The sequence below is a fragment of the Xyrauchen texanus genome, chromosome 33 (genome assembly GCF_025860055.1).
Source record: "Xyrauchen texanus isolate HMW12.3.18 chromosome 33, RBS_HiC_50CHRs, whole genome shotgun sequence".
NCBI classification, from domain to species: Eukaryota; Metazoa; Chordata; class Actinopteri; order Cypriniformes; family Catostomidae; genus Xyrauchen; species Xyrauchen texanus.
The window spans coordinates 21,719,118-21,735,722 of NC_068308.1; the positions used below are offsets into that span (position 1 = coordinate 21,719,118).

Below are 16,605 nucleotides of genomic sequence, written 5' to 3' on the forward strand. Positions count from 1 at the left end.
TGAGAGGCACAGATTGGACATTCCTCCTCTTACCAAAGATTGCATGTCTTAGTCCAAGACATCTAATCAAGGCACCAAATACAGTGTGTGTTTGTATGTGTGGGTTTTTGTGTCTGTGTTAGGAGGTCACTGTTAAGCACAAGGATATGATAATTTTTTGGATAGAACGTGTGGATGCATGTTTATGTTTGAGAAATGGGATGAGCAAGAAACATCTCCACAGCTGTAATGCTTTTGTGTGTTAATAAGACAGGGATAGAGATAGAACTTTAGATAGATAGCTAGAATGTTGTTGTGTTTGTGCATGTAAGCGCAAGTTTGTGTGTGAGTGTTTTTGGTCGAGTCCTGACGCCCCATTGTGGTGTGATAATCACAGCATGCATGACTGTCTGTAAGCCTACACGTCTGTCCAGTTAACTTAAACATAGAGGAAGATGCACACACGAGTAGTGCAGTCCGCATACCCCGACCCTGATTTACGGCTCTGCTGCTTTACGATACTATAAAAATGTTTAGAGAGTTGCACTGAATGCTTTATAATAAAACATCCTTGTTAAAGCACCCTGCCTTATCTGTCTCAGCTACATACTGAATAAAAGCCCATACAGTATCTTATAAATACCAAAACATTTCATACCAAACAATATATGTGAATTTGTTTTTGCTTGCTTGTTTTAAAGAGCAGTTTTACTTGCATACTGTGTATACACTCATGCAGTGATTAATAGTGTTTATTTCAATATCTTTGCTATATGATGATTATAGTAAAATACTGACTTCATACGCATGTGAGCACCTGCTTGACTGTATTTTAACATATCCCCCTCAATATTAAGAGGGGGACAAAAAGAGCATTTGTAGAAACCAAGCTGCCAAAACAACTTCCTCCACATTGTGATGTCAGTTTGCATCTGACCACCTCCACGACAACAAATCAACACCTACTTTACATATAATTACTGCCATAGCCTGACCAGTAGTGGTGAGCAGTGAGATGGCAAGGAGAGAGAAAAGGTCAGTAAAGAGCAGAGAGCCAATCATAATAGTGGGGGTTTAGCAGCACCAAAACTGAGCGTTGAATAAGGGTGGAAAATTATCATTTTTTTACAAATATATTATTGTTTTTTGTGCAAAAAGATTTACTTGCATTATAAGTGAACCTCAAGGAAAATATTAAAATAATAAAAAAGGCATGTCATGTCCCTTTAAAAGCCCTCAGTGAGCAGTCAAAAGCGACTGAAACAAGAATAAAAAAAACGTAATGTTGGGAGAAAAAACTTGGGAGGAACCAGACTCAGCGGGTGGAGCTCATCCTCCTCTGGCATTGCGTGTGAGAGGGTCAATGTGTCTTACCATCAGAGCAAGATTCTTCGCTGCTTACGCTCAGTCTTTCCGCATTGCCCTGGACATATTTGTTGTAGAGTTTGATCCTAAGGGCCCAACTCAAATCAGGCTGCCTAACAGTGTTCTTCAGTCGCCGTCGAGCATTTGCAAACCAGTTAGACACCTGGGAAAAGAGGAAGTGCGTTGGAATATAATGAGGAAAGTTTGACGCATAAATATCTATGAAATCATGAATGGTGAGAAAAGGAACAGATTGTCTTTTGAACAGGCCTTAAAGATATACCCTGTACAGAATACACACCTGTTGAATCTGTTTTGCTCCTATCTTAAGTATGCCTACTCAAATGTTTGCAGTTTTTCAGAAACAAGCCCTGACACTTGTGCATGGACTGATTGACCCTGCTTTATTTATTGGGACTATGAAAACCAGACAAGAAGTAGTCGGCTAATGTTTACTGCACACAGAGTGCCCAGTTGGGAACATACTATAACGTTCCATTACATTAACACTTCTCCAGCTGAGACAATTACAATTTTTGGTGCTTATTCTGGCCTCTGTCACTCTCACCTAATAATATTACTTTTCCTCTGCACAACCTCTGTCTTTTTGTAAGAAAAACAATATTCAGCCCACCCTTCTCCATTTCACAGTGACCAGTGACTATTAGATGTTATACTAGAAAAAAGTTTTATGCCCGATAGACTTTTAGCCCACTAAAGACAGACATTGTGCTGGGGCACTTCTTTAAATACATTTTTCCAGCTATGCCGTGAAATTTCCAGATCTCTGCTTTATATAAAAGATCTAAAAATTATCAAAGAGCAAGAGACTGAAACAGGGCAACGGAAGCTAGTAGTCTTTGGAGGTAACACATAGCAACATAGCAACTGGCCCAAAAGCGGGGGCGGGGTTGGTGTTTGCTGTCTTTTTCTGCATATCCATTCCGCATAACACCGAGGTTCATTTTAGCTTATCGCGGCCCATTCGGCCCATTTAGCAGATGGCCCACAGGCCCACTCGGTTCTCCCGATAGCCAGTCCGCCCTTGATCACCCACAAAGTGTGTCGGCCCACCAGGAAAATGCCCGGTATGCCAGATTACCAGTCCAGCCCTGTGTGACGCTCAGTTTCTAAATGGGTTTATTTATATATTGTTGATGTGTGAGCATTATATGGCCATTGATTGAGTGGAAAAAGAATTTTAAAAATTGGATCTAGTAATCAGGGAAAAAAAAACAGATGCATCTTTGGAACATCAGAGGGGGTGATTGATCACAAAATTAGATAAATAGATACAGCAAAATATATTGTTCAATCACTGAAATTCTGCAACAGGGAGTAGTTTTGTGTTTGTGAGTCTGCTCTCATGTTTGTAAACATTTTCATGAATATTACAACCAGATTACTTTTTTAGGGTCATCCAGAATACCATCTTCAGCTGGACTGATTCATAACAAATGTAGAGAACATGTTTATGCATTCATGTGTATACACTATACAGAGACACAGACTGAGAAAGATGTTTACACATAAACAGACCCTTAGTCACACATACAAAGAGTTGAACACAGGAAAATAAAATAAAACAATAATACCCACTGACTGATCTGAGTTTACCTGCTATGGACTAAAAGTGTTTTGGCACTTTTGGAACGAACAGCTGCATTCTCATGTAAATGTAAAAAGTAACTGAATTATCACTTCACAATAATCCTTCTGTCAAGAGCTAGTAGGTAATGGAAAATTTGTGGAAAATGAACTCACTCACCTGCACAAGTGTCATTTGTGAGCCAAGTGCGAGAAGGATTTTCTCTGTTTTTGTGGGGTAAGGATTGTCCCGGTGTTTGTAGAGCCACTGTTTCAAAGGCCGGGCCATGTCCTGCAGAGCTTGCCGTTTATGCCGTACCTTTCCTTGGTTCTGACGAGACCTGTGGTGAAAAACCAGCAGACACTGATCAATTTGATCAAAACTATATTAGACCTAAGTATGGGCACTCATGTGGAGAAATGCTCCTTTATAATAGTCAAAATTCAGTTCATTTCAATAGGATTAATTTATTATATATTTTCCACCGAGGGAATGGTATTATAATTCATTTGAACTATTTTTTTTTGCAGGAATTCTTGTTGCTTTCTCTTTTATAAATAAAAAAATTAATCAATGAAGCAATAGAAAAATAAAGTCCTAAATAACTAAGAAATTAACATGTTTTGTTATTGCTATTGTAATTATTACATTCAATTCTATATTTGAATTTGCCCATGTCAATATGTGTGCATCTTTGTATGTAGCTAAAGTCTTTGATTCCTCTTTTTATTTTTGTGTCTTTATCGGTTCATCAATCCTTAAAAACATTTAAGAGGTTGGGGAGATGAGCAATGAGTGAGTAGGTCAAATTATTGTGAAAAATATTGAAAAGGGGGTCCCTGCAAATACTGACGATTTGTGACTTTGTATATAAAGTCTGGCATTAACTCACAATCTTTATCTACAAGTATACAATGGCAGCATTTTTTGAGAAGGCAGCTGACCTTGAGGCAAACGCTCCTATCTTTTCAGTGTTATTTTCATGATTTCTACAAGCTATAAAATGTAAAATAAAAGCAATATTTTAGAAAAAAAAAATATCTTCTGCATATTCTTATAGTGACTGTAACAGTGTGAAAAAGTGTGTAAAATAATAAATGGTAGGCTATACTGTGAGGCAAGACCTTAAAACACCTTGAAAGTAGGTTTTCCTCCCAAGTTAGTGAGCACATACAGAAGCTGGTTATTTAAACCTGTAGATGTCAGTATGGCGCTGTTATATCACCTTGTTATCTTCCCAAAACCTTACTGTACATTTAACATATTTTCCCTCAACGCTCAAGTCCGTCCGAGGATGTTCAGCAAATATTTTCCTTGTAATGTAGATCTGTATTAACAACCTAAAGACGTTTTCCCCTCTCTGTTCTCGATATCAATGACACACACCTCTATATTTATATTAATAATCTTCATTAGCAGAGATATTCCCAGTTCAGCTGTAGTGTTATCTTATTGGCTCCCCTTACACGCGCAAACGGACCTTCAATAAGCGCGAGCTAGACGCACCCGCAGCGGAGGATGTTTGCACAGGTTTTTGTAGCAGTTCGCAAGACATCGCTTTTAGGTTAGGTGTTGCTGTATCTCGCAGTAGTATAAGGGAACACTGTGTTGTCTGCAAATAAAACATGGGTTAGGGGTAAACAGCTTGAGGCGGTGGGTTCGGATTTGGAGGGCAAATAAGGGATGACATGCTCCCTCACTGAAACAATATGCTTGATTGACAGGACCACACATACTGCTGAAGGAAATGTGTATTTATTAGAAACAGACCTAAGCGTGTGTTAAATCTGCAACAAAGAACACGAATGACCTACCAATGTTAATTCAGCACCATCGACAGCGACATATTTTAATTGTGAATATTAATTCCCTGCTGTTTTTTTTTTTACCTGAACGTATCATAGATAAGTAAATTTTAACCATATGCTCTCCAACTAACTGAGTGCAAATATATGGAAATAATAAACAAAAGTCAGACAGTTCAACAGTTTGAGGTGCCATATGGCCCTGAAATTAAACAACTTGACGTTTTTGTCCCTAATACAGTTCTATGTGCTTTCACGCTGATTAAAAAAAAACAATAATTAAAGGAATATTCCTGGTTTTGTACAAGTTGAGCTCAGTCGACAGCATGTGTGGCATAATGACGATTACCACAAAAAAACTTGAGGACTTTGAGGGACTAAGAATCAAAGTTAAGTCGAGGCACTTACAATTGAAGTGAATGGGGCCAGTTTTCTGGAGGGTTTAAAGGCAGAAATGTGAAGCTTATTATTTATAAAAGCACTTGTATTAATTCTTCTGTTAAAACTTGTGTATTATTTGAGCTGTAAAGTTGTTTTAATCATCATTTTTACAGTCATTTTAGGGTTTGTTTACATTACATTGTCATGGCAACGAAGTAGAAAAATAACTCAACACAGAAAGTTAGTATTAGTATTTTATCACACTAAAATCATGTTAACACGCATATTGTTTACATCTTATGGCTATACTTTTGAACCAGTGAGTATTTTGACGTTTATGGATTGGCCCCCATTCACTTCCATTTTAAGTGCCTTAATGTAGCACATATTTTTGTCTTTTTTATTTTTAAGAAAAGGAGGAGCAAGTCAAAATACATTTTTGTGGTAATTAACATTATGCAACAAATGCTGTAGATTAAGCTCAACTTAATTGTGTTAAACCCAGAATATTCCTTTAATAGCATTTAAATGACCACAGCCGACTTGTTGTGTGAGCATGCCATCAACATTAGGCGGATTTATTTTTTTAGGCAGATTTTTTTATTTATTTTTTTATATTTCTAACTTACCAGATTGATTCATTAGTCAATTCCACTATTTAAAAATGGGTTTTAAATCAGATTCCTTACCCACATGCTACATCACATCTTGAGGTCATTATTTTGAGTATTATCAATGGTATTTTAATAAGTAAGAAGCGAGGAACAAAGACACTGAAGTTTCTGACATACCCGGACCTCCTGTGCCGGATAGTTGAGCTGTCTTTGATGACTTGGCTGCTGGCGAGAATGTCCGGATGCTGTCCATCTATCACTTCTAAATAATTTCTGCTGCTTCTCTCGACCTCGTTTGCCTTCTCCTCGAATAAAACCTGGCTACTTAACTTATTAAACACTATTGTGTTCATCTTTGGTTTATTAGTCCTTCGTTCTCCTGTGTCCTGCTGAAAGCGCCTTAGCCGCAACGTTGAAAGGAGGCGTTGCGCAGAGTCCTTGCCAAAATCCTGTCAAACACAAGAATATTAGATGTCTTGACTTATGCTGTGCTATCCAAGACCTACTTGTGGGCAAATCATTTTATGTAAAGACTGTATAGTTAATAGGCTAATATCTGGTGAAATGCGCAAGTTCTCTTTAACTGTCAGACTTCGCGCACCGCACAACAACAAAACTCATTGAGCACATGGGTCTAAAACAGGCTTGAATAAGGAATATTGACTTAATGAGAGTACAGTCTTAAACATTAACATTCATTTATGGTCGTTTATGCCTGTTTAACCCCATAATAACTATCTAATGGTGCATTTGTTTTTTAGCCAAAATGATCGAAACATTTTTTAAGCAAAATATGAGTTTTTACATCTTATCAAATTTCCACTATTTATTACATAAATATTTCTTTACACCCCTATTGAAAGAGGTTGCTACATTAGGGATCCTTAAATCCGTGCCATAGAGAGCGAAGGAGATGAACCGCTATTTCAAACTTTAACTGAACTTTTATATACTGTAGTTCATTGAATGTGACGCGACACGATTAGCCTACGTTAAGTGACAACACTTAAAAGTACTAACTGAGAATAGTTGTAAATGTAGGGTAAATTAATGTACCTGAAAAGCTCCCCTTCTGCGTCTTTCTGTAAAGTGTTATCCAGTTTCCCATTCCCCTCTCACATGTTCCCAGCTCTAAGATCCTGTGCGCAAACCGCACGAACCGCTTTCGCCTCTGTGCTTTATTCAAGCGCGCCCGGGAACCTGAATAAACGACTCGTCTCGTGTTTCCCAGCTAAGCGGTTCAGGCGGCGAACATAAGGTGATTGTTTTATGCCGGTTCCGCGACCCTGCAGGGGGAGGCTACCGAAAGACAGCCAGTGCAACAGTGTATATTCCCTTGTGAGAGTTCAGGTCTGGAACGCTTCCTTCATTCTGCTGCACGATAGGTGTATAGAGTTACTATAAAATCAGACAGAGCTGGTGTGATTGTACGCAGTTTATCAGAAGCTTGTTGACTTGAGAGTCTGATGTGGAAAACAGTTACAATTTCAACCTGAGACTGATAACAGAGAGGCACAATGATTTTAGAAGTGGGATGCATGGATATATCCCGTTGTAGCTAAGTGAGCAAATCAATAAATGTTAAATACAAAAAAAATATATATATATATATATATATATATATATATATATATATATATATATATATATATATATATATATATATATATATATAGCTGCAAGCAGCAATTACAGGACCAAGCACACCAATGGCAAACAAAGATTGAATATATAATTCCGGCGATGCTTTTAAGCAGAGTGGTGGGAAAAAAGACATTCGTTTTATTACTTGACGCTGTCACCACATTTATATGGTATTTTGAGGGCTTGGTCCCAATGTAATATAAGAAGTTTCATGACAATATGCCAAAGCGTTCAAGAGATACAGCCTCAGATGATCCTTATTGACATCTTGCCATTAAATTAATTTATGCGTTACACAAGGACGGGTAGGTTTATCAAAAAGTTTTTCATAACTTTTTGTCATGAGTTTCTCTTGATAATACATGCAAAAACATTGTGCAAATCAGACTTATGTTCTAGGTGGAATTCGAAAATGGTTGACGGGAAGGATGGTGTCAATATAGGCTACGGGATGACCAGAGGAAGCTAACAACACAAGTCTCATGACAATAGGCCAAATTAATCAAAAGTTATAAACATTTCTTTGTATATTTTGTCCACTGGTTGATGCTGTCCCCAAAACGTTTTGAGTACATTTAGGACATGGCCCCAATGACACAATTTTCGTAATGGTATGCTAATTCGTTTGTAATATAGGCCTACAGCTATTTAAGACTAAATTAAAAATGGCTGATGCCTAATATTGCGATATAGGATAATTGGGTTTCATTACCCTCTGTATGCCCCAAGGAAACAAAAGATTCCGGTCTCATGATGTTAGGCAAAACTATTCAGAAGTTATTAGCAAAAATAGCAATTTTTCATATTTCTTGACTACTAGGTGTCGCTGTTCCAAAACTGTGCTGGTACCTTCAGATCATGCTTGTGAGGACATAATACCAAGGTTCGTGTCAATACGTTTAAGCGTTGCAAAGATAACGCCTCATGTCCATTTTGGTGTGCTTGCCGTCCATTTGGTAATGCAGTATCCGAGAACTATTTGGTCTATCATAATAAATCGAACTTTTTGTGATTAGTGTCCCTAGATGAAATACAACAAATTAGGTGCAAATCAGACATACGGTCTAGGAGGAATTCGAAATAGTATTTTTTTAATTTATTTTTACATTTTCAGAAAATTTAAGTTCAGGCAAATTACAATACCTAGCCTATTTCTTCTAATGTTCAGAAGCAGAGTAGACTACAATGAAATCATAGTATCATATCAAATTGGTGGTTTTATTCCCTGTAATAACGGGTGATTTTTGTGGAAGTCTGTGTTCCTTTCTTGCACCCAAAGCGCTTACTGCTCAAGGACAGAAAATCCCTTGTGACCTCATTTTTATTGACTTAACATTTCGAGAGCGGAATCTTCATTGAACAACCTAATTCTTTTCCAAACATCATTACCAAGGGCTACAATTACTTTCTATTCCAGTTCACTTTAGCAACCGCTATAAACCAATATATAAACAAATTAATTATATCAACGCCATGTGCAATGCTTTATCGGGAGACTTGGCATGCTGAGAAAACGCTGCTCGCGTGAGTTCTCTCGTGAGCATCGTTGTGATTTTGGAACCCTCTCATTTTCCCAAATTACTCGACTTATACGTCGCACTGAGAGCCATTGACTGTGTCTTTCGGGTTTATTCAGGGTAGTGTTTGGAGGTGAAGTGACTAAGCTTGGGAGGCACATATGTGTTCCTTACGCCCCATATAATTGGCGCGTTCCTTTTATTTGGGTGTATTTTTACCAATTTAATGAAGAAACTTGCCCGGACATCAGCCGGATGACTCACCCCCCTTATGAATTTAATTCATGGAGAGAAAAAGAAAGTGCTTCTCAACCACTAACAACCAGTGAAATTATGTCCTTTCTCTTACTGTCCCTTGTCTATCAGGGGTTTACTACATCTGGATGCCCACACAAGCATGATTCAACAGTGGCATCTCTCCAAGGAAACCATTATGGTTGAGTCTAGTCATGATGCCGTACTTCTGTGCTCTTGGGCAGGTAGTCTTACCACTCTTTGGCTTATTACATTTCATGGGATGCTCACTGCTTTGAGGTGTGGTCAGGGGGAGAGATAAATGTGCTCTGTGAACCCTTGCTGAAAGTGTTTGTGGTAATGACCCTCAAGTGCTCTTCACCGGTAAACTGCTGCTGCTTTGCACACACTGCACACAGTGTCTGCCAAAGTCTAATTTAAGTCAGTTTTATTTGCACAGTGCTTTTAAAAATGGAAATTGTCACAAAGCAACTTTACAGGGTGTCAGGTCTAAAACAAGTAGTGAGCAAGCACGAAGCGTCAAATGCATGGAAACATTTGGAGAAAAACAAAGGCTCAAGAGTTCCTACTTGATTGGATATATGGAAGTCCATTCTAAAGTTGAGCTAATCTACTGATAGTGCATAGGAAGTTCACCCAAAAAAGACAATTCTCTCGTCATTTACTCACCCTTATGCCACCCAGTATGTGTACGACTTTCTGTCTTCAGCAGAAGACAAATTAAGATTTTAGAAGAATATCTCTGCTCTGTAGGTTCTCACAATGCAAGTTAATGGGTAACAAAACCTTGAAGCTCCAAAAATCACACAAGTCACCATAAAAATAATTCATATGACTCCAGTGGTTAAATCCATATCTTCAGAAGCAGAATGATAGGTGTGGGTAAGTAACAGATCAATATTTAAGTAATTTATTTACTATACATTCTCCTCCGTGCTCAGTCAATCTCCACTTTAACTTTCACATTCTTCTTCTTTTGTTTTTGGTGATTCTCTTCATGCATTTGCAACCTACTGGCCAGGGAGATTCATTTCTTGCAACAATTGCAACAACCTGTTCAACCCAAATATTGATCTGTTTCTCACTCACACCTATCATTATCAGTTCTGAAGATATGGATGTAACCACTGGAGTCTTATGGATTACTTTTATGGTGATTTATGTGATTTTTGGAGCTTCACATTTTTGGGACCCATTCACTTGCATTGAATGGACCTACAGAGCTGAAATATTCTTATACACATCTTAATTTGTGTTCTGCAGAAGAAAGAAAGTCATACACATCTGGGATGGCTTGAGGGTGAGTAAATGATGAAAGAATTTTTATTTTTGGGTGAACTAATCCTTTAAGAAATGCTGAGTTCAGAATGGAATTCGGAATCTAACTGAGCCTTTGACAATAACATTTAGAGGCTGGTTGACTTGCAAATAGAAAATCAAACAGAAAGCATTTCCCTAAATCAGTGAGCAGGCCCTAGGGCGGCAGCAGCAGAGCATTCTCAATCTTCATCATTCCACCATCACGTTTTTATTTTCCTTTTCTGCTCGAGCACTGCAACAGCATCTGCATAAAACAACAACTAAGTGTTTATGTGAAATAACCCAAACTCCACTTACAGGACAGACAGAGGTTTGATGACAAACCAAGCTATTTTATTCAACTTAAAGGAATATTCTGGGTTCAATACAAGTTAAGCTCAATTTACACTAGCATTTGTGGCATAACTTTGATTACCACAAAGTTTTTTTTTCTACTTGTACCTCCCTTTCTTAAGAAAAAAAAAAATCTGGGTTTCATTAAAGCACTTACAATGGAAGTTAATGGGGCCAATCCATAAACATTAAAATACGCACTGTTTCAAAAGTATAGCCACAAGATGCAAACAATATGTGTGTTAATATTATTTTTGTGTGATAAAATTGCTTACCTTGTCGGTGTAAAATTATATCCAAATTTACAACTTCGTTGCCATGATGACGTAACGGCGTAAACCCTGTAATCCCACAAAAAAAGCGATTTAAATAACTTTACAGCTCAAATAATATACAAGTTTAAACAGAAGAATGAATTTAAGTGCTTTTATAAAAATTATAAGCTGCACATTTCTGCCTTTAAACCCTCCAAAGTCTCACAGCCCATCAACTTTGAAAACAAATGTTTAAATATGCTTAAATATGTGGGCCCCAGTGCGTATAAAAGGCCCCGCAACAGGGCCCTGTGACTACGAAGAACCCCAGCCCTCTTATAAGACCCTTTTGTCTTCCTTTTTCTAATGACATTTTTTGAGCAACTCTTTAACCTTATAATGCTGTGCGTATCACATTTGATACATTACTTTCTAAAGCCTTTGCATCATTATCACTATGTGTATGAGATATCTGCTGTCTCCTGTTGAAAGTTTGCATGCTGTACTGGAAGTAGAAGACCTTGTAATATAATTCTCCAAAATAGCTACCATCATGTTTTGACACGCTCATCTTTTTTATGTGAAATCTTTGTGAATTTGATCAATTAAAATGTACAAATTAACAAAATGTTTATTTTGTTACTGATATTTCAAAATTAGTATTTATTGAATTCAAGCAGCATGTGTTTAAAATTTCAATATTTTGTAGAGAAAATAGGTTTAAACAGGCTTAAAAATATATAATTTTATGATTATTATTTCATATGTTAGGATTTATATGGTTAAGTTTTATTCTTTGCATAAAAGGGCTGTAGAATAAAAATATTTATTATACTATTTATTGCTAAAACTGCATGTTTGCCCTACATTACAAAAAAATAACTTGGCTTAGGAGGTTGGGAAAAATAAAATATTGATATTTTACTTTGTGTGGTTCAAAACTACTGATTAAACTAGATATGTAATGTTCGTTGAGACAAACTATAATGTTGGTCTGACAAATCCATTTTTGGTTTAAAATAGTTTTAAATTTTTGAAGCTAGACATTTTACAGGTTTAACAGAAAGAAAGAAGAGAGCAGATTAAAGGCTTGTGTGTAAATTTTGACAGCTGAAGTTTGAAATTATGAATATTCCAAAACAGACTCATTGTAAATATATTGTAGTCTGATGTAGTAAAAAATGACCAAATGACCACTATTTTTGAGCCCCACACCTTTCAGCCTTTCCAAGATCTCACAACGGAGGGTAATGTCTTAGTAGGAAATACGGTATAGGGACGATCACTTCTGAATTGAACACACTCCATCATTCAGATGAGTTGGAAAAGATTTAGCAGTGCAAGCCAGAACTACATGACCTCTTTGCCAAATTTCACCAAACTCTTGCATAAATACTAACAGTAATCTTAAATTGTAAAAAAAAAAGTCTCAACTTGCGCTTAAGTTTTTATTATTCTTACTAGTTTTAAGTTACCGTTACTCTCTAAATCCTAAAGTTGTAATTATTAAAAACATTTAAGTGGTCCTAATTAAAAAGTACTTGAAATATCACATTTTGAAATCATAACTCAAAAATAAACATTATTTAAACTTTGGCATCAAGTACTACTAACTCAAAATTATTAAGTCCAAAATTGTGGCTGTGTGGAATACCCATAAGCCCTTGCACTTGAATAAATGATGTATGGTTTTTTTAAAACAAGGGCGCTTATGTAGAAAAATAATACTTAAAAAATGTATATAGTTTTAATTAGACTATTGTTGTTGTTTTGTTGTAGCTGGTTGATAATTGAGATTTTTGTGAAATCACCATAAGGGTGATTAGTGTTACCTCTGGTGAACTTGCAGCCTGTTAAGATAAGCCATTTTTCTTTACTCAGTTGTACTTTACAAAAGTGTAGATTTGTGTGAATTAAGCAGCACTGAGTAGAATCCAATGGGTTTTGCTGTCCTTTTCGGCATATCGCCGCACCGTTTTGTGGTCCATTCTGCTTAACGTGGCGGCTCATTTTAGCTCGGTTGCCCGGTATGCCAGATTACCAGTCCAGCCCTGCATCCATGCTGTGTATTTCAATTAATCTGACTGTAAATTACAGAACAGGTATTAAAAGAGACTTAAATAAATGAAAATAAGGGGGGCCAGGGTAGCTCAGTGAGTAAAGATGCTGACTACCACTCCTGGAGTCATGAGTTCGAATCCAGGGCATGCTGAGTGCATGCTGAGTGACCAAATTGGCCCAGTTACTAGGGAGGGTAGAGTCACATGGGATAGCCTCCTCATGGTCGGTGAGTTGTGCATAGATGCCCCGGTGGATGGCGTGAAGCCTCCACACACGCTATATCTCCGCGGTAATGCGCTCAACAAGCCACATGATAAGGTGTGCAGGTTGACGGCCTCAGACACGGAGGCAACTGAGATTCGTCCTCTGCCATCCGGATTGAGGCGAGTCACTACGACATTGGGGAGAAAATAAAAACATTAAATTAAAAATTAAATGAAAATCAATTGCGAAGATGGCCCTGGGACCTTGCTAGTCATAATCCTCCCCTGCTCACATGTGCCCATACACCCAACAACACTTACTGCTTTGGCCACTGGGGGAAGTGTTTCTATTTTTGGTATGCACCCAGCAATTTTAGCTAAAGAAAAGTCAACCTACTGTTTCCAATTACACTGTGAAATCATTTTGTTAAGTATGGGTAAGAAATTATTCTGTTTTTCGCCATTTCTTACATAACTAATCTGAGAGTGGGGGTAAATGGGGCTAAATTTAATGCAGGTAATTCTATTGCTGTTTGGCATGGTGCACAGAACATCACACCCGTACACATTTGGGGTTATGGGTGCACGTTTCCTGAAATTACCTCTGTGTCAATATATCTTCTCATTAAAATCTCAAATCCCTTTTGACTGCCCATCTTGACGGCTTTTCTGGTGTCATTAATATGTCCCTCATTTAAACTGACATTTTCACACCGGCCATATGCCTAAATTGAAATTGAACAGTCACTGAAGGTTACACTTAAAGAGCCACTTATATAGAAACCCACAGACAAGATTTATTAAAATCATTGGGCCTTTCATGGAAAATATAAATGCCTTGATGGCTGTTGAACAATTAGAACCATTAGAGATTGTTAAAAGCGATTCAATCAGTGTTTTTCCAATTACCTTTAACATTTGGAGCACAAGTCAGACTATGTATATTCTCAGCAGCTTTTCCACACGTACTTAACACCATTATTGTGTCCAATCTGAATGATATTAGTGTCTTTCAAGCTGGCAAACACAATGTCTTGGATAAAAGTTGTGAGTTGAGATGTTGGTTCAGTTTGCCTTTTTACCTAGCTTTCCTTTCTTACCCAAGTAGTGTTTTTCTTTTAAAGAAGGCTTCCTAAAATACATCAATGCCTGTGAAGTATGCGTGTTGTGTTTTGTTTAGTAATCTAGTGGGTTGCCTGGCTCTGTGTTTTGGCATGGTGTTATCTTTTCAGGTTGCACTGTTTTGAGAGGTAATACTGTTACTGTTTAATACTGTTTTGAAGTGGGTGCTTATTCGTGTGGTTGGTGTATTGAGGTTGGACGCTTCGTGACCTCATATTAAGAGGCCTGTTTGCATGCGGACAAGGTAGGGTTTATTTTAGAATTCCTTTGTTCTCTTGAAGTTCAATATAAAATTAAGGTGAATGGATAGAGCACATTTAGACATGGTGCCATTATGTGATTTACAGATAGCACTATAATATTTAAACATCAAAAAATGTGGCACATTAGTATGATTGGCAGCAGTTTGATATATCTGGTCTGATCAGTTACCACCTCCTTCTCCTGCTGTGCAAAAATTCACAGCAAAAAGCTCCCCTTACACAGTCTTGAACATACTATATAAGCAGATTAGAAAAAACTGATAATCATCAGCAGTTGGCCTGCTGCTGTACTCCCTCTGTCTGTCTCAGTCTCTCCTACTCCAAACCTCGCTCTTTCTCTCACCCATGTTGGTTGCTGAGAGCTTGATGAACACATCCTGATGAAAAGTCAAGGATAATATCATTCTTGGTCCAGAGCCACAAGCCTCCCAGGCAGGTTTAGAACCAAGAAAGGAGAATGACTGTGCTGCTGTAGATCTAATATGTCTGTGCGTTTGATTTGTGTGTGGGAGGCAGGTAAGGGTAGGGATACTTATACTGTATATACTTATATGCAGCTGGTTGGTATCATGTTGTCATAGTAGACTGGTTTATTCATATATCACTCTTTCTTAATAACGCTTATTTGAAAACATTTTAGTGATCTCCAAAACCCCAAACTTTTTTCAGCCGATAGTTTTTAAAATCGATTTATAGAATGTTAAAAAAGTTTCTTGGACTTTTCTAACTATGACGGACGCAGTCATAGAGGCTACAAGAGTCCAAAATGAATAACATCACAGATGCAGTTTATTGTTCAACCATAAATCCAATAATAACCAGAATAAAATGAAGGTTTGGTGCACAACGGGGGACCTTTAGCCATAAACAAGCCCAAAACAAACAATCGATTCTTATTTTGAAATGATGGAGATTTGGCTCCATTATAATGTTTATAATTAAAGGGTTAGTTCACCAAAAAATGAAAGTTATCCCATAATTGACACGCCCTCAAGCCATCCTAGTTGTATATGACTTTCTCTTGCAGCCAAAAACACAATCAGAGTTATATTAAAATATATACTGGCTCTTCCAAGCTTTATAATCGGAATGAATGGTACCTTAGATTTTGAAGCCCAAAAATGTGCATCCACTATAATCACTGGCTTCCAGTAACAGCCATCCGCATATTCACAAGATAGTCGATTTCCGGCATATGATGTAGGCCTAGTGTAAGCTCCGCTGAGAAGTGACGAATGCAGAAGCACAGATAAAGGAAGCCAGTGATAATGAGGACGGCCGTTAGCGGAAGCCAGTGATTATAGTTTATAAGGTTATAAATATGGATCATTTTCTTACAAAAATGCATCACTTCACAACAGAAGGCCTTTATTAACCCCCTGGAGCTGTATGGTTTACTTTTTTGATGGATGGATGGATGTGCTTTTTTGGGCTTCAAAATCTAAGGTACCATTCACTCCCATTATAAAGCTTGGAAGAGCCAGGATATTTTTTTATATAACTCTGATTGTTTTTGGCTGAAAGAAGAATGTCATTTACACCTAGGATAGCTTGAGGGTGAGTAAATTATGGGATCATTTTAAAATCATTTTTGGGTTTACTAACCCTTTAAGTATTTACCCAGTTAAGTTTTTTATAGCTTATATGTTCACCAGATGAGGTTTAATGAGGAATAAGGTTTATTATTATTCACAAGATATGAAGTTGGAGACACAATGTACAGTACAGTATATATGCTGTATGCTGTTACATGAACGGTAGAATACTCCAGCACTGGCCACAGAGTAGCATGAAGGAATAATATATATATATATATATATATATATATATATATATATATATATATATATATATATATATATTTTACTATCGGCAACTATTGGCATAGATTGGTCCATCTC

The 16,605-nt window shown here is 37.3% G+C and overlaps 1 protein-coding gene across 2 annotated transcripts in view; it reads right to left on the reverse strand.

Annotated features, from left to right (window-relative positions):
* The window catches only part of mkxa (mohawk homeobox a), a 32,559-nt gene extending 25,682 nt beyond the window's left edge, over positions 1-6,877 (reverse strand). For both annotated transcript variants that reach the window (XM_052103122.1, XM_052103121.1), the window contains exons 1-4: positions 6,789-6,877; positions 5,910-6,181; positions 3,113-3,272; positions 1,354-1,507 (exon numbers count right to left, since the gene is read on the reverse strand). In XM_052103122.1, the coding sequence (XP_051959082.1) occupies positions 1,354-1,507; positions 3,113-3,272; positions 5,910-6,085 (490 nt within the window). In that variant the 5' untranslated portion in view covers positions 6,086-6,181; positions 6,789-6,877. The remainder of the gene's footprint in view (positions 1-1,353; positions 1,508-3,112; positions 3,273-5,909; positions 6,182-6,788) is intronic.
* Between the last annotated feature and the right edge of the window lie 9,728 nt (positions 6,878-16,605).